A 24,259-nucleotide genomic window follows, 5' to 3' on the forward strand; every position below is an offset into this window, starting at 1 on the left:
ATATAGAAAACACAAGGAAGCAGATAAGACAAGATTAGAAAACCCAAATGGAAAAGCCTGAAGCCGGGCATGGTGGCGCACGCCTTGAATCCCAGCATGCGGGAGGCAGAGGCAGGCGGACCTCAGTGCATCTGAGGTCAGCCTAATCTAAATAGCGAGTTCCAGAACAGCCAGGGATACATTTGAGATCCTGTCTGGGGTTGTGGGTGGGGGATCCTGAGTTTCTCATAGCCCTTTAGGGAACTGTAGTCATTGCTTTGAGTCACTCAGCTAGTGGCCCCTCTTCTACAGCTGCAGACAAACATACCTGGGTCTGGTAAGCACAGCCACACAGCATCTGGGGTCTGTGCAATGGAGGGATTATTTTTAGCTCTCTTCCTCCAGCCTCAAACTCTGAACCGAAAGTACTGAGACTAGAAAACTAGCATATTGGTGTTATCTTTTTCTTTTTTTTTCTTTTTTTTCTTTTTGGCTTTTTGAGACAGGGTTTCTCTGTGTAGCCTTGGCTGTCCTGGATTCTCTTTGTAAACCAGGCTGGCCTTGAACTCACAGCGATCTGCCTGCCTCTGCCTCCCGAGTGCTGGGATTAAAGGCGTGCGCCACCATGTGTGACTTGGTGTTGTCTATAAAGTGTAGGTCTACAACCAAATACATGCAATGTAGACAAAGCTGCCCACTAGAGGATATCAGCAGTGCTACATGCATGAAGTTTTTCTGGGTAAAAATTCGACATTTAAATTCCTTGTCTTCTTCATCAAAACATAGAACCATTTTTGTTCTTTTTTAATAAAACTGGATTTTACTTAATCAGCTCATCACCATGCACAAACAAGAGACCTGAGCTCACCTCATTGGAGCAGCTCGTGCCTCACGTGATGCACAGATGTGCACTGTCCTTCACAATTCACCTGGCAGTAGTTTTGTTTAGTTGTTTGGTTGGTTTTGCTCTTAAATAAAAACCTAGTGCTGTGTGCTAATTTTCTTCTGCCTCTAATGCATGACTCATTCATTGCTCATTACCTTCCTACACAGTTTCCCCCTCTTTCCTTGAGCCAGCAAGAACAATCTTGCATGAGAGGAGGGGGAAGCAGTGAGTTGAGGAACATGGTACTTAAATACTGTTACTGGGTTTTCATTGGTTGTCTCCTCTCTTACGGTGGCCAGTCCAGCCGTGCTTCCCCCTGCAAGCCCCTCCCTCTTCGCCCCTCCTGCAAGTCAGTTCGCCGCCATGTGTCTGTTGCTAGCGACTGACTGCAGGCTGTATGTAGGCATCTCTCATTCGGAATGGACATTGATGTAGTGAGCAGAGACGAAAGCTTTCAGCAATGTATCATTTGTCACAGCTGTCTGGCTTTTTAAAAGGACTCCCAAAGAGAAACGCTGCATGTTTTGTGTGTTAGCACAGACCGATTTCCTCTCCAGACTCTTAAGTTTCCAGAAGCTTAATTATAGAGCCCTGTTATAAAAGGAAGAGAGAATTCGTGTTAATCGGCCTTGTGAAGAAGTGCTTCATCACCCTCCCGCACCTCCCTGTGCTGGCACGGCGTGGCCACGGCTCTCTAGGTTAGGACTCCGAGCTGCCTGCAGCATGCTCGTGTGTTAGCTGAGTAGAGTTCACCGACAGTCGCAGGCTGATACAAGGGTTTTTGTTTTTTCCTGTTTTTTTTTTTCTTCATTCCTTTGAATTCCAAAATGCCATCCAAAGAGTCTTGGTCGGGGAGGAAAACTAATAGAGCTACAGTTCACAAATCCAAACAGGAGGGTCGTCAGCAAGATTTATTGATAGCAGCCTTGGGAATGAAACTGGGTTCTCAAAAGTCGTCTGTGACAATCTGGCAACCTCTGAAACTCTTTGCTTATTCGCAGTTGACATCACTTGTTAGAAGAGCAACTCTGAAAGAAAATGAACAAATTCCAAAATATGAAAAGGTTCACAATTTCAAGGTAAGAGTATTTTTCTTGGCCTTTTCTCATAAGGAACACTCAGTACTTTGAATGTGCAATGTTAAAGGCTCATCTTCGGATGCCTTTGAAAAATTAGGGTGATTTGACTGAAATGTTCTTGCTATTTAAGGAAAGAAGATTTTAAAATCCCAATTTTATTTAAGGAAGAGCTGAATAAAGCTCATAGAAATCCAGCCCCATTTCTCAGATGCTGTGCTAATATTCTCTTTAATGACTGTGTACACACTGGTAAGTGTTGACTGATATTCTAAAGGTCCCCTAATCATGATTTTGGTCTTGCATATAAATATATGTTGCAATTTATCTAAATACCTTTGTTGTCAGTTTCAGGAGGGATTAGGTCTTATCGTTTGGTTCTGGTCAAAGGCTTTGCTGTAGCAGGCATGTGCAGTTGCGTCTGGAGTGAGCAGATGGTGTGCATTTCCCGTAGTTTCTGTCTTTTCTCCTCCTTCCCTTAATGAATTGACCATAATAAAAGGAAGCTTGCTGCCCTGGGACCACAGAGGCCGTGACCGGCAGCCTCCCTTCCCTCTCTCAGGGCTGCCTTTTACCTTGCACATGTTGTCTTTAATTACTGCTGTAACATGTTCGATGCAGTGTACCTGAATCTTCTTTTATGAAAATGATATGTGTGTTGGCCTGAGATGTATCTGGACCTTGCCTGTACTTACTGCATGGGATAAGGCCTTGAAATTGCACCCTTTGCATTCTAACTCAGAGGGTATGCAACATGAAGTCATATGCAGAGAGACCCAACTTCACTTAGCAGGCAGATGAGCCAGCATTTCTATGGTAACTTCCTAATAGTTGAAAGTTGTCTAAAACTCAAGACTATTCCATTTAGGCAGAGCATCATTAACGCTGATGTTAAAACAAGAGTGTTTGGTTGCAAAAAAAAAAAAAAAAAGAGTATTGGAACTGGAAAATTTTGGTCTTCATCTGTTAATTTATTTAACATTTATTTGGCATGTAGAATGCACCAGGCTCTCTACTAGGTGACTTCATTCCAGATTTATAAACCGTCTTGATTTTTAACACCAACATTTACTTTATTCATGTTAAAAAATAAAACAACAACAAAACAAACATAAATGCCGGTGTCCTCCGCATTTTCTGTAGTGAGGAATAGAGTGTAGTCTTCATACCATTTGGGGTTAACATTGTGAACCTTACATTTCAACCAATATTTTTACTTTAAAATGGAATTCAGACAGTTCAGCAATTTAAAACTTGACAGGAAATGTGTACACTCAGTCTTAGCCACATAGTACACTTATAAACCATAAATAAACAAATAAACAAACAAACAAGCAAATACTTGCAGGCTGTGGGGTTTTGGTGATTTACAACCTGATCTTACAAGATCAGGAACATGCCCCCAAAATGGCTAGTATGTTTGTAAGAAAGACTCATCTGCATGCTCTGTGCTCTAGAATCCCAGGCCTTCCAGCGCATCCCCAGAGCGCAGTCTGGTTCACACGCAGAACAGGCCTGTGAGCTTGTCCTTGCAGCCCCGCGTCAGGCTCGGCTCCTGCTTCTTGTCAGTGTTGGTGGGAAGTAAGCGGGTCTGTTGAAGAATCTGCATGAACAAGCATATACTTTCCCCTCTCCTGCAGATTATATCTTCGATTTCCTTTCATATAGCTTTGTAAGAAGTCAATCCTGTGCATCCAGAAAATACTGACTATGTGATCACCTGTGACCCTTGCCACCTAGATTGCCGTAGAGAACCTCCCCGCCCAGAGCTGGGGACTGAACCCAGGACCGTGCACCAGTGAGCCCTAGCTCACTGGGTTTGTTTATTTTGGATTTTTTTTCTCTTCCGATTTATTTTGTTTTAAGCACATAAAACATGGGCTATGTTTTCTTTCTCTAGAGCTAGCAGATGAAACTCAGCTAAGGCCTGTTCTTTAACACTGTCCATGGCAAGAAGGGCAACATTCTACATATGTTTTAGAATCACTACTAAGGTCAGAAGTCTCAGAGTTTGACTCTTCCTGTTAAAAATAACTCTGTTATTTTTAAAATGTGCCTGTGCAGTAACATTTTCAAAAAAAAAGAGGCAGGGGGAGAAAAAAAGAAAGGATCATACTTGACTTCAGAGAATATCCCTGAAAGAATTCCAGCCCCCAGTGGGAGTTCACTCCCACACAGAAGCTGGCTCAGAAGGGCACTGCCTCTAGTACACATGTGCAGTCAGGTCTGCTGTGGGAAAACTGGAGTGTTTCCATGATTGTCATCATGTGACCTGCCTTCCTTTCAGTACAGTGTGTCTGGAGTAACCTCGGGCCCCTCACCAAAGCTTCCTTGCAGTGTGCCTTTCTCTCCTGCCTCCTGAGCTGCCTGTTATGTAATGGTGCCCGGAGGCGTGCATAGCTGTCAGGTCTTATTTTAGGGGCATCCATGAGCACCGGTTACCTTTGGGGAAAGCAGTCAGGAGGCCATTCAGAGCAGCTGGACCCTGTGACTGGGGATTTGTGGGAAAAAATAAAAAGGGGTTCTGCTCTTACATAATATCCCCCCTCCTTCTCCCTCCTCTTTCCCTCCCCTCCACTCTGTGGTTACTTATATCATAGAAAGTCTACATGACATCTCAGGAAGGTTATCATTGTAGAAATAAATATACACCACATTTTGTAGAAAGCTTGGTAAGATGTCAGTATAAATTTGAGCATAATTCCAAAAGAGCTAGAGGAAGAGATTCTGGATGCTTTTACCAAAAAGTAAATAAATGTTGCTGGAGACATGCTTGTCATGACCTGAGTTTTAGACATGTATAAATGTGTGATAACATCACATAGAACCCTGTAATTTTGAGTTTTTATTTATAACTGACACATAAATGTGCACATATTAGGCATCATGTGATGTTTCTGTGTGTGTATAAACTTCATTTTAACTAATGTAAAAATTGTATGTGCTTGTAACTAGTCAACTTACTTTAAGAGTTACTCTGTTCTGAGCAGATGGGATGGCTCTGTAGGTGAAAGAACTTCATTGGCTCCTGGCTGGAGGATTTGTCTCTGGGACCTCCATAGTGGAAGGAGAGCACTAACTGCCCATGCATGCCACACATAGGACCTGTGCACCTAGAAACATACTAAATGAAACAAAATTTTTAAAATTCTTAAAGAGAATTAATCTATCTTAATAGAGAAAATCAAAATAAAAATATGTCAAAAGCAAAACAGAAGCAGCCAGCTACCCCCACCCTCCTCAGCCATAGCTACCCCCACCCTCCACAACTGTAGCTACCCCCACCCTCCTCAGCCATAGCTACCCCCACCCTCCACAGCCATAGCTACCCCCACCCTCCACAACCATAGCTACCCCCACCCTCCTCAGCCATAGCTACCCCCACCCTCCTCAGCCATAGTTACCCCCACCCTTCACAGCCATAGCTACCCCACCCTCCTCAGCCATAGCTACCCCCCACCCTCCACAGCCATAGCTACCCCCCCCCTCCTCAGCCATAGCTACCCCCCACCCTTCACAGCCATAGCTACCCCCACCCTCCTCAGCCATAGCTACCCCCACCCTCCTCAGCCATAGCTACCCCCACCCTCCACAGCCATAGCTACCCCCACCCTCCTCAGCCGTAGCTACCTCCACCCTCCTCAGCTGTAGCTACCCCCACCCTCCACAACCGTAGCTACCCCCACCCTCCTCAGCCATAGCTACCCCCACCCTCCACAGCCATAGCTACCCCCACCCTCCACAACCATAGCTACCCCCACCCTCCACAGCCATAGCTACCCCCACCCTCCACAGTCATTGCGTCCTACTTGCAGAGGTTCTGAGAAGGACTCAGACTCAGCCTTTGTCCTCGGGCGTTTTCTGTGCTGTGTACTGTTGCCTAATTGGCTTGAATGCTTAATCTCTAAGCCTCTCTTTCTATGGCAGAAAACTTAAGTTCCTGGTCTATGTTGGCATGTGGTAGCCACTTCTTTTATTATGGCATCTTATCTCTGACTGGGTATTTTTTCAGATTTATATCAGTTAATTCATTTATACAAAAGAGTGACTGAATTGTGGCCTTCCTCCTAGCCTTAGAGATCAGTGAGGTGGAGAACCTTGCATCATCCTGGGGGCTCCCACTCGGCTCCTGGGCAGTGTGGGGTTTGCATAAGAGTACTTGAGTTTTTCAGTACCAGAGAACAATGAATTCCTTTTCATTTTTTATTCCCTCCAGTTTGAACTATGAAACGTTTTGTCTAGTTAGTTGCTCAATTAAAAAAGTTGTATAACATAAAAATAAAAAATAGACATGATAAAATAATAAGAACATGATTACACAGACAATTTAAATACTTAAAGAAAAACATGTTAGCAGTTATAAAGCTAGGGGGTAGCTCAGTGATAGAGTATTGCTCAGTGTATGAAAGACCCAGGACTCAGTCCCTAGGACTATACAGAGAAACTGTAGTGAATATATACTTTCCGATGTGACTGGCCTATTCCTTAAGGTGGCGTTAAAGTGGTAAGTGGTTGGTTCTAGTTCAGGTGCTACTTGCCTTCTGCATGTCGATGGAAGATGTCAGGTACTGATAGATTTAATGTTCCCAAGAGGAGATGTAGGCAGTGAATCCCAAAAATGTAAACTGTGAGATAATTCAAATAGCGCCAAACCAGGAGCCTTACATAATAAAGTTAGTGACCTCCTAAGTGAAGAAATACTAGGCACCTGGCCAGCAGGAGCGTCCACTGCTTGGTACCCAGAGGGCAGCAGTGGCCACACTCCTCTCCCTCCTGGACCCAGGTCTGGGCCCTTTGCTCCCTCATTTGATTCATGTCTGAGAGGAGTTTTGTCTTGTTTCTTTTGATGCGAAGCAGTGGTATGTTAAGTGATTGTGCCTCCGCTCCCTTGTGCTGTGCCCACTAAACAACTTGCCGTTTTCTCTCTCATTCCATCCTTCTTTCCCTCCTTGCCATATGTGGTAAAGTGCTGGCAACTGGTACACGTTTAAGAGGCGCTGACTGAGTAACTGACTGAGTCAGTACACAGTGTGACGTAGTGGACCTGTTGTTTCTCAAGACAGCAGGAAATCCAAAACAAAATACGTTCTTAGGACATGTGTTGTGCTGTTTTGTTTTTGTTTATATGTTTGTTTGTTTTGACTTTTTGAGACAGGGTTTTTCTGTGTTAGCTGACCTGGACTCTCTTTGTAGATCAGGCTGGCCTTGAACTCACAGCAATCCACCTGCCTCTGCCTCCCGAGTGCTGGGATTAAAGGTGTGCGCCACCACACCCGGCTCTGTGTTGGTTTATATTAATCAAATTTACATACTTTTGAAAAATGAAACAAAAACTCTGATAACTTCATGTTCTAATCTCTGTCCTTTTTTTTTTTTTTTTTAAAGACAGAATCTAACTATGTAGCCCAGGCTAGCCTTGAACTTACTGTGTAGCCCAGGCTGGCCTCACCTCCAGATACTCCTACCTCAGCTTCATTAGTGTGGTTAGCCTAAAATGTCTCGTTAAGCTTTTGCAGTAATGTACTATCCTTTATGGACATGAGCATGGAGTATCTTACAAGAGGTTTTAAAGGAATAGTTTTTCTGCAAGCAAGAGCTTAAAAGGAACGGCAATGTCTATCTTATGTTAAGAACATTCTCCTTCTCCTCACATTGAATGTGGGCCAAAGATGACAAAAATAACCAAGATCAGCACTTAATGGGGTCCTCTCTGCCTCTGCAGTCAGACAGGGAAAGGACTGATGAGCAGAGACTGGGAGGCTGGGAAAAGCACCTTTAAGGTGCCTGGAAGAAGTTCATCTCTGTTCTGGCATAGTGCTTATTGGATGTGTGAGAGAGAAAAATAATGAGCAGACGTGACTCTGCCTCTGCCTTCTGCCTCTGCTGCCCGCAAGGCTCCGTGCACTTTTCTGTACTGGCCTCTCTGCTGACTGAGGACCTGGCCCTGATGCCCCAAGCACAGGTCTAGATCATTAAGATGATCAGAAAGACTATGCCTGTCACTAATAACCCCAGAAGAAGCATTTCACACGGGGTCCTGGGGCTTGTACATACTTCATAGCCACTTCATGGGGCACGAGAGGTTTTGCCTAACTCAGAAGCAACCCATTATGTTCATATTCTCGCAAAGCATTGCCTTTTAATTATTTGTCTCTTTTTATTCCATGTGTTTATGTATACCACATAAGTACAGAGCCCACAGGGGCCAGAAGAAGGCTTCAGGTCTCCCCAGAACTAGAGTTACAGGCAGTTGTAAGCCCACTGGTGTGGGAGCTCGGAACTGAGCCTGGGTCCTCTCCAAGAACAGCCAGAGCTCTTACCCACTGGTCTGTCTCTCCATTAGTCCTAAGATATTGGTAATCTGGTTTTATTCTCCTCAGTTTCATAACTTTACTTCCTTGTTGATACCACCTTTCTGGTACAAATTACCTTTTGCAAAGCTATGTAACAATATGTTTTTATTTTCCCACTCATATTTGTTAGAACACTATTATTAAAATGATCTCATTGGGACAGAAATGTCTTAGCCTCTTGTTATGGAAGCCCCTCCCATGTCCATGTGACCCAGAAAAGATGTGCCTGTGATGTCACTGTTAAACATACTAAGGTCTTTCAAAGAACAAGGAAAGCACAGTAACAGTCTTGAAACATGTTGGGCACAGTGTTCCTCAGATCTGAAAGGAGAGTGCCTCAGCTTCCCCGGCATGCTCTCCATCGCCTCGGTGCTCATCCTTCAAGTGTTTGTCAGCAGCGTCACATTGTGGACAACCCTGCCAGACACACAAAGGACAGAGTCATTGTCACATTGTCCTTAGGAAGCAAACACCAGTGTGATGAGAAGAATGAGGAGAACGTGATGTGTTATATGTGAACATGGGTGTTAAAATGCTTCACTAATGCCCTGTTCTCCAGTATATAACTATGATGTGACCATCGCACTTCTGCTTGTAGTCACGTGACAGCCAGAAACAAGCATGCAAAGCGTGACTAGAAATATTAGAGCGTCCGTTACAATTCGGGCAGAGTTTTGAGATTTGAGGTTGGGATTTTGTCTGTGTTGGTCAGAAGAGTATGAGCTCTGCCTTGTTAAATGTTTAAGTGCACTGTTAACTAGGCACAAACAGTATAATAAATTAGCTGCAGCTTTACCACTTTTCTGGCCTCCCAGGCCATGGCAGCTCTGTTTCTATAAGTTGGATTGTCTGAGGATCCACATATTAAGTGGATAATGTAGTTTGTCCTGGTGGCCTGGCCTGTTCCACTTAGCACAGTGTCCTTCAGGTTCATCTGTAGTTAACGTATGGTAAGATTTCTCTCTAAAAGCTAAATGAATCTGCCTGTGCTGGTTGGTTATGTCAACTTGACACAAACCTGGATACATCTGGGAAGAGGGAGTCTCATTTGAGGAACTGCCTCCATCACATTAGCCTGTAGACAAGTCTTTGGGACATTTTTTGTAGTTAATTATTGATGTGGGAGAGTCCAACTCAAGTCAGGCAGTGCCACTGCTGCCCAGCTGGCCTTGTTTGTACAAGAAGGCAGATGGAGCAGCCATGAGGAGCAAGCTAGGGAGCAGCACTCCTCCGTGTCTCTGCTTTGCTTCCTACCCGCAGCTTCCTGCCTTGCTTGAGTTCCCACTTTGGCTTTCAGTGGACTGTGAGACAGGACATATAAGTCAAAACATACCCCTCAAGTTGCTTTTGGTCAGTGTTTTTATCATAGCGATAGAAAGCCAAAGTAAGACCATTTCCTTGAATATATACCTATTTTCTTTATTCATCTATCCACGAATATTTAAGGTGTTTTTTCTCTACATCTTGGCTGTTAAGAAATATTTTAAGTGCTACAGTTAATGCTGCTATTGACAGAGGGTAAAGATATATCTTTGGGATCTTGATTTCAGACTTTTGGGGTATATATCCAGAAATAGGTTGCTGGATCATATTGTAGGCTATTTTTAATTTTTTAAGGAACTGCCATGCTGTTTTCCTTAACAGCCGAAGTATTTTACATCCCCACTGGCACTGTTGGAGTTGCCAGCACCTCCACATCCTCACCAACAGTAGTTGTTTCAGTTTGGGGAAGGACTATTTTGACTCATGTAACGTGGCACCCCATATTAGTTTTGATTTACAATTTCCTCATTATTAATAGGTTATGATCTTTTCATGTACCTGTTAGTTAGTCATTTATGCATCTTCATTAACAGATTTTTATTTGAGCTTCCTCATCCTTTTTTCCTCTCTGAGATGAGGCTCACCATGCTTCCTTGAGGCTGCACTGTAGCTCCTAGACTCCAGGGACACCCCCCCCTTCCAGTAGCAGGTACACACACACACACGCACACACACACACACATACACACGCACACACACTTACCTGGGCCTGCCCATTTTTTGGAGTTATTTGAAGGTGTGCAGACAGGATAACCCAGGTGGTAGAAGTGCTCCCATTGCAAGGCTGTCGACCTGTGTTTGATCCCTAGAATCCCAGGGAGGAGAGAATCAACTCATAAAAGTTGTCCTCTGACTTCCATGTGCATGCCTTGACAAAGGTGCCCTCCATGGGTACCACATATTCACAACCAATAATAATAAATAAAAGTAAAGTTTCTTGGTGGCTCTGCTAGTCAATGATAGGAATTTCTAGTATATTCTGATACTAACCTCATCAGATATATAATCTGCATGTGTTTTCTGCCATTCTGTCAGCAGTCTTTCACTCTTCCTTCTCCTGTCTAAAAACTACCTTAGAAGCTCCACCTCTAACATGTGACCCAGCCTCATCTCTGCCCATGACTCACCTAGTTCACAGAGACATCCTTCCCTGAGGCATGCAGGTTTACTTTGCTGCCTGCTGACCGGGGGAGGGGGCGGTGGCCTCAGGGGTTTGGGTTTGTTTTTAATTTTTAACTACATGAAACTATTGAATAATGTTACCATTTGATAGAACAATTGTGAAGTTTTTTTCCTTGTAAGTGTGAGGAAGTCCAACCCAGACTGGTAGTGTGTCACATAATTAGAAGCCCAGCATTAGCTAGGTGGTAGTGGCGCACACCTTTAATCTCAGCACTTCGGAGGCAGAGGCAGAGGCAGGAGGATCTCTGTGAGTTCAATGCCAGCCTGGTTTACAGAGTGAGTTCCAGGACAGCCAAGGCTACACAGAGAAACCCAGGAAGGAGAAGGAGGAGGAGAAGGAGGAGGAGGAGGAGGAGGAGGAGGAGGAGGAGAAGGAGAAGAAGAAGAAGAAGAAGAAGAAGAAGAAGAAGAAGAAGAAGAAGAAGAAGAAGAAGAAGAGCAGCAGCAGCTTATTTTCAGGCTCACTTTGATGACAGGATGGTGGCAGAGGCTGCAGTTCTTTTTCTTGCCAGAGTTTAGCCTACTTCAGAGAGACAGTTTTGTCAGGCTCAAGGCCTGGCACCTACTTGCTTCATGGTATGTCCATGTCTGTGTCTGCACAGTAGCTACTGTCAGGAGAATAGAATGCTAATTGGCCCAGATCTAAGGCATATATATCAGTGTAGTAGTTTATAAGACAAGGAAGTCATTGGAAATAAGGAAAAATTCATAAAAGAAGATGTAATGTTTTAAAGTGTGCATATGCATAATGACAAGATCCAAATACATAAAGCAACAGCTGAGCCGCAAATGAAATAGACAGTGCACATTATAGTTAGAGGCTCTATCATACTGTCAGTGACAGGACAGACCAGAAATAGGGCATGGGAAGACCCCAGTCAGTAACAAAAGAAAGTATATACTTTAAAGTGAGTATGCAGTTAAAAAAAAAAAAAAGAATTGGCCAAACATGGTGGTGCACATACTTTTAATCCCAGCATCCAGGAGGCAGAGGTGGATAGGTCTCTGTGAGTTCAAGGCTACCCTGATTTACATAGGGAGTCCCTGTCTCAATGAACTCATTAAATCTGAGGGCTAGAGAGATGGCTCAGCAGTTAAGAATACGTACTGCTTTTACAGAGGACCCAGTTTTCCCCCAGCACCCACAACAGGCACTTTGTAATTGCCTGTTAACTCCTGCTCCAGGAGAATTTATACACCTCCTCCAGAGGGCACTGGCACTCATGGGCACATACGTACATACACACACATAATTAAAAAGAAGGCAACTTTAAATTTTTCTTGAGATTATAATGCAGTTATATGATTTCCTGCTTCCCTTTCCTCCCTCCAAGCCCTCTCATGTAAACCATCCCCCTGCCCACTTTCAACTTTATGACCTCATTGTCTGTCTGTCTGTCTGTCTGTCTGTCTGTCTGTCTGTCTGTCTGAGACAGGGTTTCTTTGTGCAATAGCTTTAGCTGTCCTGGAACTCATTTTGTAGACTCACAGAAATCCACCAGCCTCTCTTTCCTGAGTGCTGGGATTAAAGGTGTGTGCCACTACACCAAGCAAAATGACCTCTTTTTAATTATGGTTACATTTATGTATTTATATGTGTGTTACATGTATGTGTTGGGGGGTGTATTTTCAGGGCTGACCATTTGGTATTGGATAAGGCTATTGGGGAGAACTGTTTCTCCCACTCAGCATTGCTTGATTACGTAGTTCTTTATGTAGGGTTGGTTGAGACCTCCTGAGCTCCCCCAACCCCGCCATCTCTGTTAGTGTGTCTGTTGGTTCTGTCCAGTCATGTTGGTGAGGTTTCATGTGTGTAGCTTCCCTGACATCTCTAGGAGACACAACCTCACAGCCGACTCTCTGTCCCTCTGGCTCTTACTGTCCTTCTGCTCCTCTTCTGCAGTAACCCCTGAGCTGTAAGATGCAGGACCAGGGTTATGGATGGATCAGTTGGGGCTGGGCTCCACAACTCTCCATTTTTATTGGCTGTGCTTTTTTTTTTTTTTTTTCCTTTTCTTACTATACTTAACTATTATAAGGTTTTTGCTTTTTTTAATATTGAGTACTGTGTTCAATTTTACCACTATTTGAATACATGCTCATTCATCCAAGTAATGAATCTGGTTTTCAAAGTAGAATATTATTTTATATCACATTGGAGGCTTTTATTGTTTGATTGATATTCATTTTTATTTTATGTGCATTGGTGGTTTGTCTAGATGCATGTCTATGTGAGGGTGTCAGAGCCCCTGGAATTGGAGCTAAAGATAGTTGTGAGCTGCCTTGTGGTTGCTGAGAATTGAACCTGGGTCCTCAGGAAGAGCAACCATTGCTCTTAACCTCTAAGCCATCTCTCCAGCTCCATACATTGGCTTTTTTAAGTGTTGCATTTATTTGTCCCAGGGTAAGGGGTATTTGAATGTCGTGGTATGGGCAGATGGTTTCTCCTTCCACCATGAGGGTTCTGGGGATCGGACTGAGGTTGTCAGGCTCGGCTGCACTGCTAAGCTACCTTGCCATCCCTAACATTTGACATTGAGCATGATAGTGTGGAGGGAAAGCTAGCAGGAGAAAGGACGAGAAGGATAGACTTTAAACGTCCTCATTTTGAAGTGAAAAGTGGCTTGGTTATATATTTTTTTTTAATCATTATGTTTTTTGAGACAAGGTTTCTCTGTGTAGCCCTGGCTGTTCTGAAACTTGCTCTGTAGACCAGGCTAGCCTCAAACTCAGAGATCCTTCTGCCTCTGCCTCCAGAATACTAGGATTAGAAGCATAATCCACCATGCCTGGCTGTTGTTTTACTTTTTATTACATAACTTATACCTTGTGTTATGTTTTTTTTTTAATGAACAAAAAGCTAAAATGGTAATACCTGTAATCCTAGCACTTGATAGAGAGACAGGAAAGTTATGAATGCAAGGCTACAGGCTAAGTTTCAGTTAAGCCTGAGCCACATACATACCAAGAACATATCTCATGATTAGTGGATAGAAAGACACAATGACTGATTGGCTGGCTGGCTGAGTGGCTGATAACTGGGTTTCAGATGATGGTACTGTGTCAAGTGTCATTTCTTCAGCACCAGAGAGTGTGTTTGTTCCGGTGTTGACAGAGTTGTGTATGATTTCAAGCTACTTCACTTTCTTGTACTGTAATAACTCAGCTGTAATTTTAAAGCTATTTTCTCTCTCATAAATAGTATTAATTGGGGAAATGAATAGATTATGAAGGAATCCATAAGGAAACCTAATTCTGTTGCTGATGCCCTGTATTGGTTATGTTAAATATATTTGTGTATGTGTATGGTTGCATGTCTGCTTTTGTGTAGTTGCATGTTTGTGTGTAGTTGCATTTCTTCTTTTGTGTATTGCATGTATGTGTGTGTTTAGTTGCATGTATGTGTGGGTATATGTAGAAGTGTGTGTATATGCATGTGGAGGCTACAAGTCAACTTCAGATGTCATTCCTCAGGTTCAGTCCACCTTATTTTTGTTTCATTTTAAGCCTCAGTCTCTCGCTTGGCCTGGGACTCACCTGTGAGGCCAGGCTGGCTAGCCAGTGAGCCCCAGTACATGCCACAGCGCTGTGAGAAGTGCATGACACATACCCACATGCTTCTGGGGACTGAGGAGAACAGCACAGCAAACACTCCACCAACCGAGCCTCCTCCCTCACCCAGGGAATGATTCTTATGAATAGAATTAACAATAATGCACTATTTTTTCACCTGCAAACCATTTAATAGAACCTGTTTTTATGGTGCTCATTGTGTGGAGCAGAGCTGCCCCGGCAGCTGCCCATCTAGTAAGGCAAGACTGACTTTCTAGTCTGGCCATACTGTACCAGCTTCCCCTGCAGCCTGTTGCGTACAGTGTAGGACATTGTTTATTTTGTGTGGCTACTGTGAGTCTGGGGGACATTTTTGGTACTTCCTTCAATTTGGAACAGTTTTCCCATTCTTTCCTTTGTCATAGTGATCAGAATGATGCTCTGCTTGTGTTAACCAGTTGTGCAGTACACACCTGGTGCACACCCTGAGAATCTTCCCTGTGTGTTCAACAGCTGGCTGTAGGGTCGTCAGCACCTACGCCCCTCGCCGACTCCCATACCTTTCTGGCTTCAGTCTGCTGCTAGCCACTGACTTGTCCCCCACCAGCCACTTAACTGTCTCCAACTGTTCCTTAAAGCGGCTTTAGCAAGGACTGCTCGCACTTCTTCCCTCCTCCCAGCTGAGGTCACAGCGGTATCCGTTTCTTCCAACAAATCGGCCGGCATAATGGTAGTGCTGGTGGCTTAACTCAACCCAAACCCTATTCTGTAGATTTTTCTCCAGAATTTGAGAGCAGTTTTGACTAGATTTGACTAAATAACAGGGAAAAAGATATTGTGACAATACTTGAGACCCTCCTATTTTAATTATAACCCTACCTCTGTTTGCAGGAGATTCTGTACAAATTCATGTATTTACTACTAATATTCATAGCCAATATGATATGCATCCCTTTACAGTTTAATATATGTGTGTATACACACACACATATGTATACTTTAACAGAAATGATCAAATTAAGACTAAGATTGTAAATTTCCTATCAAATGATAAAATATTTTAAACTATTGGTGAGACTAACAGTGGTAACTTAAAGTTAAAGACCATCTACCTCAGCCTGATGGCACAAGCTCATAATCACAGTACACAGGAAGACCACAAGTTCTAGGCCAGCCTGCGCTATATAGTGAGATGTTTTTAACAGCAGTAAAAAGATGTATTGTATTTTCACTAAACCATAAAAATGAGGCATGTGGAATCAGTGGCCTTTCCTGCCTGGCTGTCTGCATTTCTGTGTTCCTTCCCTTGGATTGTCATCATCTGTTCCCCTCTTTTGTTGCCCAGTACCATGCTGGAGGACTGAGTCATCAGAGCCACCAAATGAGAAAGCTGCAGCTGAAATGTCATTGTCACCTTCTCCAGCAAGCCCTCACTGCCCTAATGTTCTTGTCCAGTCTGCCGTGGTTTACAAGGCCATTTGCCTTCATTCCTGTTGCTAAGGAGTGTGTTGGCTGAGAGGGAACATAAGGATGCTGCTGCAGTGTTCTTTAACTTCTGAGCTGCCAGTGGAGTGGGCTGCTTTTTTTTTTTTTTTTTTTTTTTTTTTTTTTTTTGCTGTTTCTGTTAGTGGTAGTCGACGTGGATTACAGCCGTAAGCCCTGTGAACATGGTGAGAAGCAGGTAGCAGATGTGTTTATTACTGCACACCCCACCGAGCTTGACCTCCCTGTCTACCAAGGTCCTTGCCTGGAAGACATGTAACACTGGCCTTCGCCTCTCAACACACCACCATCTCACACCCTCTGTGCCCTTTTCAGCCTGACATTGGCTGGTGCCTTCAGTGATAAGACTGTATTGGGGTTCACTAATTAGTTGCATCTTACTGTTTAGACAAAGCAATTAACATGGAAGGAGTTGTTCATAGGTGAAAAGTAACTACACATGCCATGCTGATAACGTCTTTATTCTAAGTGCGAAAGAGAAAGAGGCTTTAAAAGTAGCTGATCATGCTGTTTGGCCGTGTTTTCTGTCACTTTGACTTGTCAAGATGGACAAACAGCTTTAGAGGCAGCCTGGGAAATACAGTTCAGTGCCCTCTTACCAGGTGGCTTTTCTAACTAATATTCTTTGCTGCCATAGACTCCTTAGAGAATTGTCTCACCAAAAGACTCACCAAAGGCATTGTTTCTGGCAAACTGATGCAATTGCTAATTTCAAGTAGTACTGTTTAGTAAAAACAAAACAAAACAAAACAAAACAAAAACCAGTCACCAGTCAGCTCATGTCCTCTCCCCTTACAGAGCCAGTGTGTATGTTAAGGTCAGACAGCAGGCGGAGGGTGTGGTGCTGCCCAAGTCTCTTCCTCATCACAAGAACACTTCATTTCACTCAACTGTCTGAAGCTCAGAGAAAGCAAACTTTGTGTATTCTAAGAAGGCCTTCAAGGCAGGCTAGAGATATGGCTCAGCTGTTTAAAGTACTTCCCGGGGAACTGGGTTCCCAGCACCCACTTGGTGGCTCACAGCAGTCGGAAACTCCTATTCCAGAAGACTTGACAGCCTCTTCTGGCCTCCTCAGGCCCCAGGCACACACCTGATGCATGGACAGAAGTGCATTTGCAACACTCATACACACAAAACTTTAGAAAGAAAATGTTTATGGCCTTCAAGGACATAGAACATTTTTCCTGGCTTATATCCATTAAGAAAATTTTGTTGTTAGATTTCCTAGTCCGCAAGAATCTTGCTTACTGTTTCTATTGCTGTGATAAACACCATAACCAAAAAGGAAACTTGTTGCAGGGGGATTTATTTCAGCTTACAGTTTATTATCAAAGCAAGTCCGGCTGGAACTGAAGCAGAGGCCTCAGAGCCACACTGCTTACTGGCTTACTCACCATAACTTTTTCAACTTGCTTTTTTTTTTTTTTATTTCCAAGACAGCATTTCTCTGTGTAGCCTTGGCTGTCCTGGATGCACTTTGTAGACCAGGCTGGCCTTGAACTCACAGTGATCCGCCTGTCTCTGCCTCCCAAGTGCTGGGATTAAAGGTGTGTGCCACCATGCCCGGCCCTCAGCCAGCTTTCTTATAGAATCCAGGACCACTTACCTAGGGTAGCACTGCCCACAGTGACCTGGGCCCTCCGACATCAATCAGTAACCAGGAAAATGTACTACAGGCCAATTTTTTTCTTTTCTTTCCTTTCCCTTTTTTTGTTCTCTCTGTCTCTGTCTCTCTGTCTCTCTCTCTCTCTCTCTCTCTCTCTGTCTCTCTCTGTCTCTCTGTCTCTCTCTCTCTCTCATTGATTTATTGACTTAATCACTTTACAGCCTTATTGTAGACCCCTCCCTTCTCTCCTTCCAGTCCCATCCTCATCTCTCTCCTCCCATTTTCCCTCCCCTTCTCCTCAGGGAAAGGTACCAACCCACCCTGGAACATCAAGTCACAGTAGGATTAAGCACAGCTTCTCTCCCACTGAAGCCAGACAAGGCAGCTCAGCTATGAAAAAGGGATCCAAAGGCAAGCATCAGGGTCACAGCTTGTTGTTAGAGGACCCACATAAAGACCAAGCTGCGCATCTGTTACCTATGTATTGGGTGCCTAGGTCCAGCCCATGCATGCTCTTTGGTTGGTAGTTCAGTCTCTGTGAGCCCCCATGGGCCTACATTGGTTTCTTCCATAGTTGTTCTTATGGTGTCCTTGGCCCTGCAAGCTGCCCCCATCCTTCCTCCCACACTTCCACAAGCCTCCCTGGGCTCTACCTATTGTTTGGCTGTGAGTCTCTGCATCTGTTTCCATCAGGGGCTGGCTGAAGCCTCTTAGAAAACAGTTATGCTAAGCTCCTGTCTGTAAGCATAGTAGAGTAGCATTAATCGTGTCCGGGGTCGGCTCTCTCCCATGGGGTAGATCTCAAGTTGGGCCAGTCATTGGTTAGCCATTCCCTCAATCTCTGCTTGATCTTTATCTCTACACTTCTTGTAAGTAGGACAGATTTTGGGTGAAAGGTATTGTGGGTGGGTTGGTGTCCCCCTAACTCCACTGGAAATCCTGCCTGGCTGCAGGGGATGGCCACTTCAGGCTCCATATCCTCCGCTGCTAGGAGACTCAGCTAAGGTCACCCCCATAGACTGTAGGCATCTCCCCTCTTCCCAGAGATGCCCCTCCACTGGTTTTTGTTCTCTCTCCCAGCCCTCTCCCCCCTACACCTTCTCCCCTTTCCCTTTCTTCTCCCCACCGCCCTCCCATCCAGTGCCCTCCCTCCATCTACTTCAGGTGTCTGTTTTATTTCCTCTTCTGAGTGAGATTCAAGCGTCCTCCCTTGGGCCCTCCTTGTTACTTAGCTTCTTTGGGTCTGTGAGTTGTAGCCTGTTATCCTGTACTTTGGCTAATATCCACTTATAAGAGAGTGCAGACCATGTGCGTCTTTCTGGGTCTGGGTTACCTCACTCAGGATGGTATTTTCTAGTTCCATCCATCTGCCTGCAGGCCAATCTTATGGAGGCATTTTTTTTTTTCAATTATAATGCCCCTCTTCCTAGATATGTCTAGGTTTGTGTGGAATTGACAAACAAAACAAAATAAAACAACAAAATTAACAAGGATAACAACTAATAATCAAGAACTAAGAAAATAAGCAGGGATGAAGAAGGACAAAGAGCCGGCAGCCTCAGAAAACAGGAAGACAGGAAGCAAAAACCTCAGGAACATTAGATGAAAACTATTAAAATGACAGTGTTGTATAAAGTATGTCTCTTAGTCATGTATTTATCAAGGTTGCAGTAGTGTTTATTCCTCAGGGATTAACCAGTTGCAGCTCTCTGATGGGCATCTGCTGTACATAGGGCAGAGCATCCCAGGCATTAGTTACTGTTGTCAGGGAGGCTAGTGGACCACACTGATAGTCGCAGAATTGAGGAGCTTGAGGCAGGAGGACCTAATGTTCAAGGCCAGCCTGGGCTCTACAAAAAGACCATATCTTTAAAAACAAGCAAACAAACACATGGGCTGGAAATGTAGCGTAGTGGCAGTGTTTGCCCGGCATGCTAGCACGTGTAAAACCTAAAGGTCCTAACTTTTGTGGTGTTGGGCTTCTTGCCTCTTGTGACCTACTTCCCTCCATTTTCCTCTTATTCCGACCTAAGCAATGCCACCTTTGACCTTTTAATTCTAGTCAAATTTTGAGGGTGGGAAGAGGTAACAATCGGATGTGGTTGAATAAATTATAACAAATTAAAATTTTTAAATGATAGTTGAATTTGTATTAAATCTTACTAACTGTTTTTGTTTGTTTGCTTGGCTTGGCTTGGTTTGGTTTGACTTTTCAAGACAGGATTTCTCTGTGTGTAGCTTTGTCTGTCCTGGGATTAAAGGCATGTGATCATTAAAATACAACCATTTGTAATAAAATTCTTAGTACATGTCAGTGTCTGTAGAATTGTGTGCAGCTAATAGCACCTGTTTGCACTGTGCTAGGATCTGTACAAATGAAAGGCTGTTTCCTTCCATTGATACGTGATTACACATTCTTTAGGGACACAATGCAACATTTCAACACAAGTGTAATAACTAGACCAGAGTAATGCCATCAAACTCACTCAAATATTGTTTCCTTGTATTGATAACATTCAAAATTCCACCTACTAGCTCTTGGAAAATATACATATAGCTAATTGTTGTTAGCTATAATTGCTCTACTGTGCTGTAAAACATGAAAATGTTCTCTCTCTCTCTCTCGCTTGCTCTCCCTCCCCCCTTTTCGGTTTTTTATTTGTTTTTGTTTTTTACAATTTATTTATTATGTATAGTGTTTTTTCCTGCATTTACACTTGCATGCCAGAAGAAGGCACCAGATTTCATTATAGATTGTTATGAGCCACCATGTGGTTGCTGGGAATTGAACTCGGGACCTTTGGAAGAGCAGCCAGTGTTCTTAACCTCTGAGCCATCTCTCCAGCTCTTTCTTTTGGTTTTTTGAGACAGAGTTTCTCTGTGTAGACCTGGCTATCCTGGAACTCACTTTGTAGATCAAGCTGGCCTCAATCTCACAGAGACCTGCCTGCTTCTGTTTCCCAAGTGCTGGGATTAAAGGTGTGTGCCACCATGCCTGGCTAAAGGTCATTTTTGTTTGTTTTGTAATTTACATTATAATTCTTTATTTGAAGTAAGTACTCTCCATCTTATTAAAGAAGTGAGAGACAGGCAACAAATCAGCCACTTCAATCCCAAAACATTTAGAGAGATTTATAATTTGACTATTTGCATGTTTCTATTCTTGGTATTATAAACTACTTAATTTCTGGAAGAGAGCTTGGTTTAACTATGAGCAGGGTATCTTACTGCTCTGGCAAATTATTTTTTAAAATTTTAAGGAAAGATAAGTATTTTGGCTTACAGTTTTGAGGGGACACAGTCAGTCATATCAGGGAAAGGATGTTGGCATGACTGTGACTGAAGGCCGTTCTTAAACCAGGTAGCACCTGCCTATAATTCCAGCACTTGAGAAATGGAGGTGGAAGGGTCAGAGTTCAAGGTCAGTCTGGGCAACATTTATTATCACCCTGTGCTTCATGAGACCCAAAGCAGGAAGAGGTGTGTGTGTGTGTGTGTGTGTGTGTGTGTGTGTGTGTGTGTGTGTGTTCTTCCTGTTTCTCCTATAAAGTTAACACTATTCAAATCCGTCTGGCTGATTCTATCTCTGTTTAACCCTAGGAACCTGTCCCATTAGTGACATCTTTCTCCCTGCCTTCTTCTCCCTTCCAAACTGCCTGGCTTCTCTGCTCTTGTACCCCACACAGCAGGTCTTCAGCTTTAGTAGTCAGCCTGGTTCCTTCCCGTCTCCATCACTTCTTGTTCCCTTCCCTCAGTGGTGCTGACCAAGTTCATGCCCACACCACCCAGCCTCATGGCTACCAAAATACTCTGCCCAGTATGTGTTATTCCAAACGTATTCCCTTGTCTAAACACACACACACACACACACACACACACACTGATTCCATAAGGCGTTATCACCTCTGTTGGCTGAGAACTTAGCTCAGGGGCTGCATCTTCAGCATGATCAGTGTCTGTCCCCCAGCATCACGTTCTAGACACTGTGATGGCGCGTCACACTGTTCTCCAGATCAAATTTACCGTGGCTTCCCTAATCCCACGTCCTGTCAGTCTTTGTGTCTGTCATCAATAAATGCTTATTGCTAAATACAATAAATAATGATCTATTAGTGAATGAACTCACTATTTGTTTTGATGACCTCAAAGGAATAAAAAGGAGGCACAGTCCGTTGTCATAGAGTAATTGTGATTACAGAATAAAGTAAATGTAAGGCATGTGAATTTTAGATGTAAAAGTCCGCAGGGATTCCGGTTAACTGCACTACAAGCAAAAGTTAAGCTAGGACTGGTGCCTCTAAAGAAATGTGCTGGGGGCTATGCAAGCTACTTCTTAACAATTTTTTTAGAACAAAATAGCTACAAATGGTTCAGGATGCCTTTATAAAAAAAAAAAATCTGTGCCAGCCTGAAGTGTATGAGTAATGATTTCTTAACAGCTGATGAACATGTACAACCTTTGATTATAGAGAACACGGGGCCGGCACAGTGAAAACTCTTAGTTCAGCATGTGTCGTATGAACAGAAGTCTGTGTCCTTCAGAATGCCACATTCACCACTGTTGAGATGACAAAGGAAGGAACTGTATTAACATTGGTAGTTAGCGCTCATGTGTTTAACAAGCCAAACACCACCTACTGTTTTTTTCCCAGTACAACATCAGATGCTTCCCCACTGGGTAAGTGACAGGTATAAACTCACTCTTGGGACTTACTCCACATCTCATTCCATTTTATCACACTTATGAGACCTGGCAACCTGTGGCCCAATTTGTATCCCAAAGACTTTCTCCAGAGCAACTTTGGGATGGTGTAGAGATTTCGTCATCACGTACATGCCTATGAGCTACTTCACATCCCCGTCCGAGTGAAGTGAGCCTCAGACAGCGGTATCCACGGTGAGGCGCTGAGGGAATGTGTTGGTCTTGGGCTGCTCCAGCACGTCTTTGTAACGCTTTGTTCTGGCCTGAGTGCCGTTAGCAGTTCAGCGGCAAGTGTGTATTGCTTTCCTGGCCCTTGTCATGAAAGATGTGAAAGGAAATTACGGCCTCCTTTTCAAAACTAACGTGAAACCTGGCCCACAGGCTTCCGTGCTATAGTCACAGGCACATGCCTGTGTGGAATGCACTGTAGGCTACCCACTGCAGCCTCATAGGGACATTCTCACCAGTTCTATCTAGCACTTTGAATTCTGGTATGCTGTATTTCACTGACTGTATTAGGGACATTTTATTTCATATTTCAACATCTATGAAATTGAGCTTTATTTTATAATCAGTGGTGTTTTATGATTCAACCAACATAGTTTTTCTGGATGAAAGATATTATATCTGTGGCATCTTGCACTTGGAGAAATAGTACATCTATGTAATATACATAAATACATATACGTATCCTAGAATCATTACTTTGTTTCTGAGACTGCGTCAATAGATTAATATCACAGTTATGAAAAATGACATTCTTAGCTGCACTTTACTAACCTTCACAGAACTGTTTTGGTAGATTCATGCGTTGAAATAATCATATTTGGTGATTTTTTTTTTTTTTTTTTTGCCATGTTTTCTGTTTCCCGCAGGAGGAAATGACCTAAATTAAGCTTAATTGGCAGCAAAGTAATTCACTTCCTATAGCCTCTCCTTTTTTATTTTTCTAGTGCATTTTCAACTAGAATTTGCCCACAACTTTTAAATGTATATTATATATTTATATACATTTATATGTAACTTTTAAATATGTACATTTTTAAAAACATACATATATATTACTTTTTTAAAGACACAGTTTCACTGTGTAGCCCTGAATGGTCTGGAACTCACAGAGAGTCCCCTGCTTCTGTCTCCCTAGTGCTGGGGTTAAGAGCACGTGCTGCCACACCAGGAAAGGTTTTCTAATGTTGTTCTTTAGTATATGGAGTTCAGATCCATGGCTTCTCTGTTGTGGTGACATTTTTCACCAGTGTCAGACTAGAATCCTTACCTTTGCTATGCGTAAAAGTTTATGGGAGCCCATGTGATGTCACAGGCAAAATACCAGCCTCCAGTCTCTCATTAACTGTAGCTTTTATGGGTACTAAATGCATTTGTTTGTTAACACAGTAAATATCAAATGTTTTGAAGAAATTGACCCTTTATGATGATTCAGTTGCAACCAGTGTCACGTTAGTGTATGTGACCCACTGTTGTCACAGAAGCTGGATCATCTGATAAAATTCTTACAGATTCAAGACATTGCCGACCCTGCTTCTTACCCTTCAAGTAACCACACTCAGGCATCCAGTGTTTGCCTGGCTCATGGCAGAGGCTTCTTGTGCCTGAGGAGACTCAGTGGAAAATTCCACGGTAGAAATGGTTTAAAAAAGGAAGTTGCAGTCTATTGGTTTGATGTGTCATCTCTTCTAAAAGAAGAAGTGAAGCTCTGAAAAAAAAAAAAACTGTCACTTGTCAGTTCTACTCAGTTTTTCTAAATGGTTCAGTGTGGCTGTGTGATGTAGCCACGCTGCAGCTTCCTTCAGTGTGGCTGTGTGATGTAGCCATGCTGCAGCTTCCTTCAGTGTGGCTGTGTGATGTAGCCACGCTGCAGCTTCGGTTCAGTGTGGCTGTGTGATGTAGCCACGCTGCAGCTTCCTTCAGTGTGGCTGTGTGATGTAGCCACGCTGCAGCTTCCTTCAGTGTGGCTGTGTGATGTAGCCACGCTGCAGCTTCCTTCAGTGTGGCTGTGTGATGTAGCCACGCTGCAGCTTCGGTTCAGTGTGGCTGTGTGATGTAGCCACGCTGCAGCTTCGGTTCAGTGTGGCTGTG

At 43.5% G+C, this 24,259-nt stretch overlaps 1 protein-coding gene across 2 annotated transcripts in view; it reads left to right on the top strand.

The window, feature by feature from the left end:
* The window catches only part of Chn1 (chimerin 1), a 156,259-nt gene that overhangs the window by 103,918 nt on the left and 28,082 nt on the right, over positions 1 to 24,259 (top strand). For both annotated transcript variants that reach the window (XM_051166127.1, XM_051166128.1), the window contains exon 7: positions 1,867 to 1,944. In XM_051166127.1, the coding sequence (XP_051022084.1) occupies positions 1,867 to 1,944 (78 nt within the window). The remainder of the gene's footprint in view (positions 1 to 1,866; positions 1,945 to 24,259) is intronic.

This window comes from Acomys russatus, chromosome 24, assembly GCF_903995435.1.
Source record: "Acomys russatus chromosome 24, mAcoRus1.1, whole genome shotgun sequence".
NCBI classification, from domain to species: domain Eukaryota; kingdom Metazoa; phylum Chordata; class Mammalia; order Rodentia; family Muridae; genus Acomys; species Acomys russatus.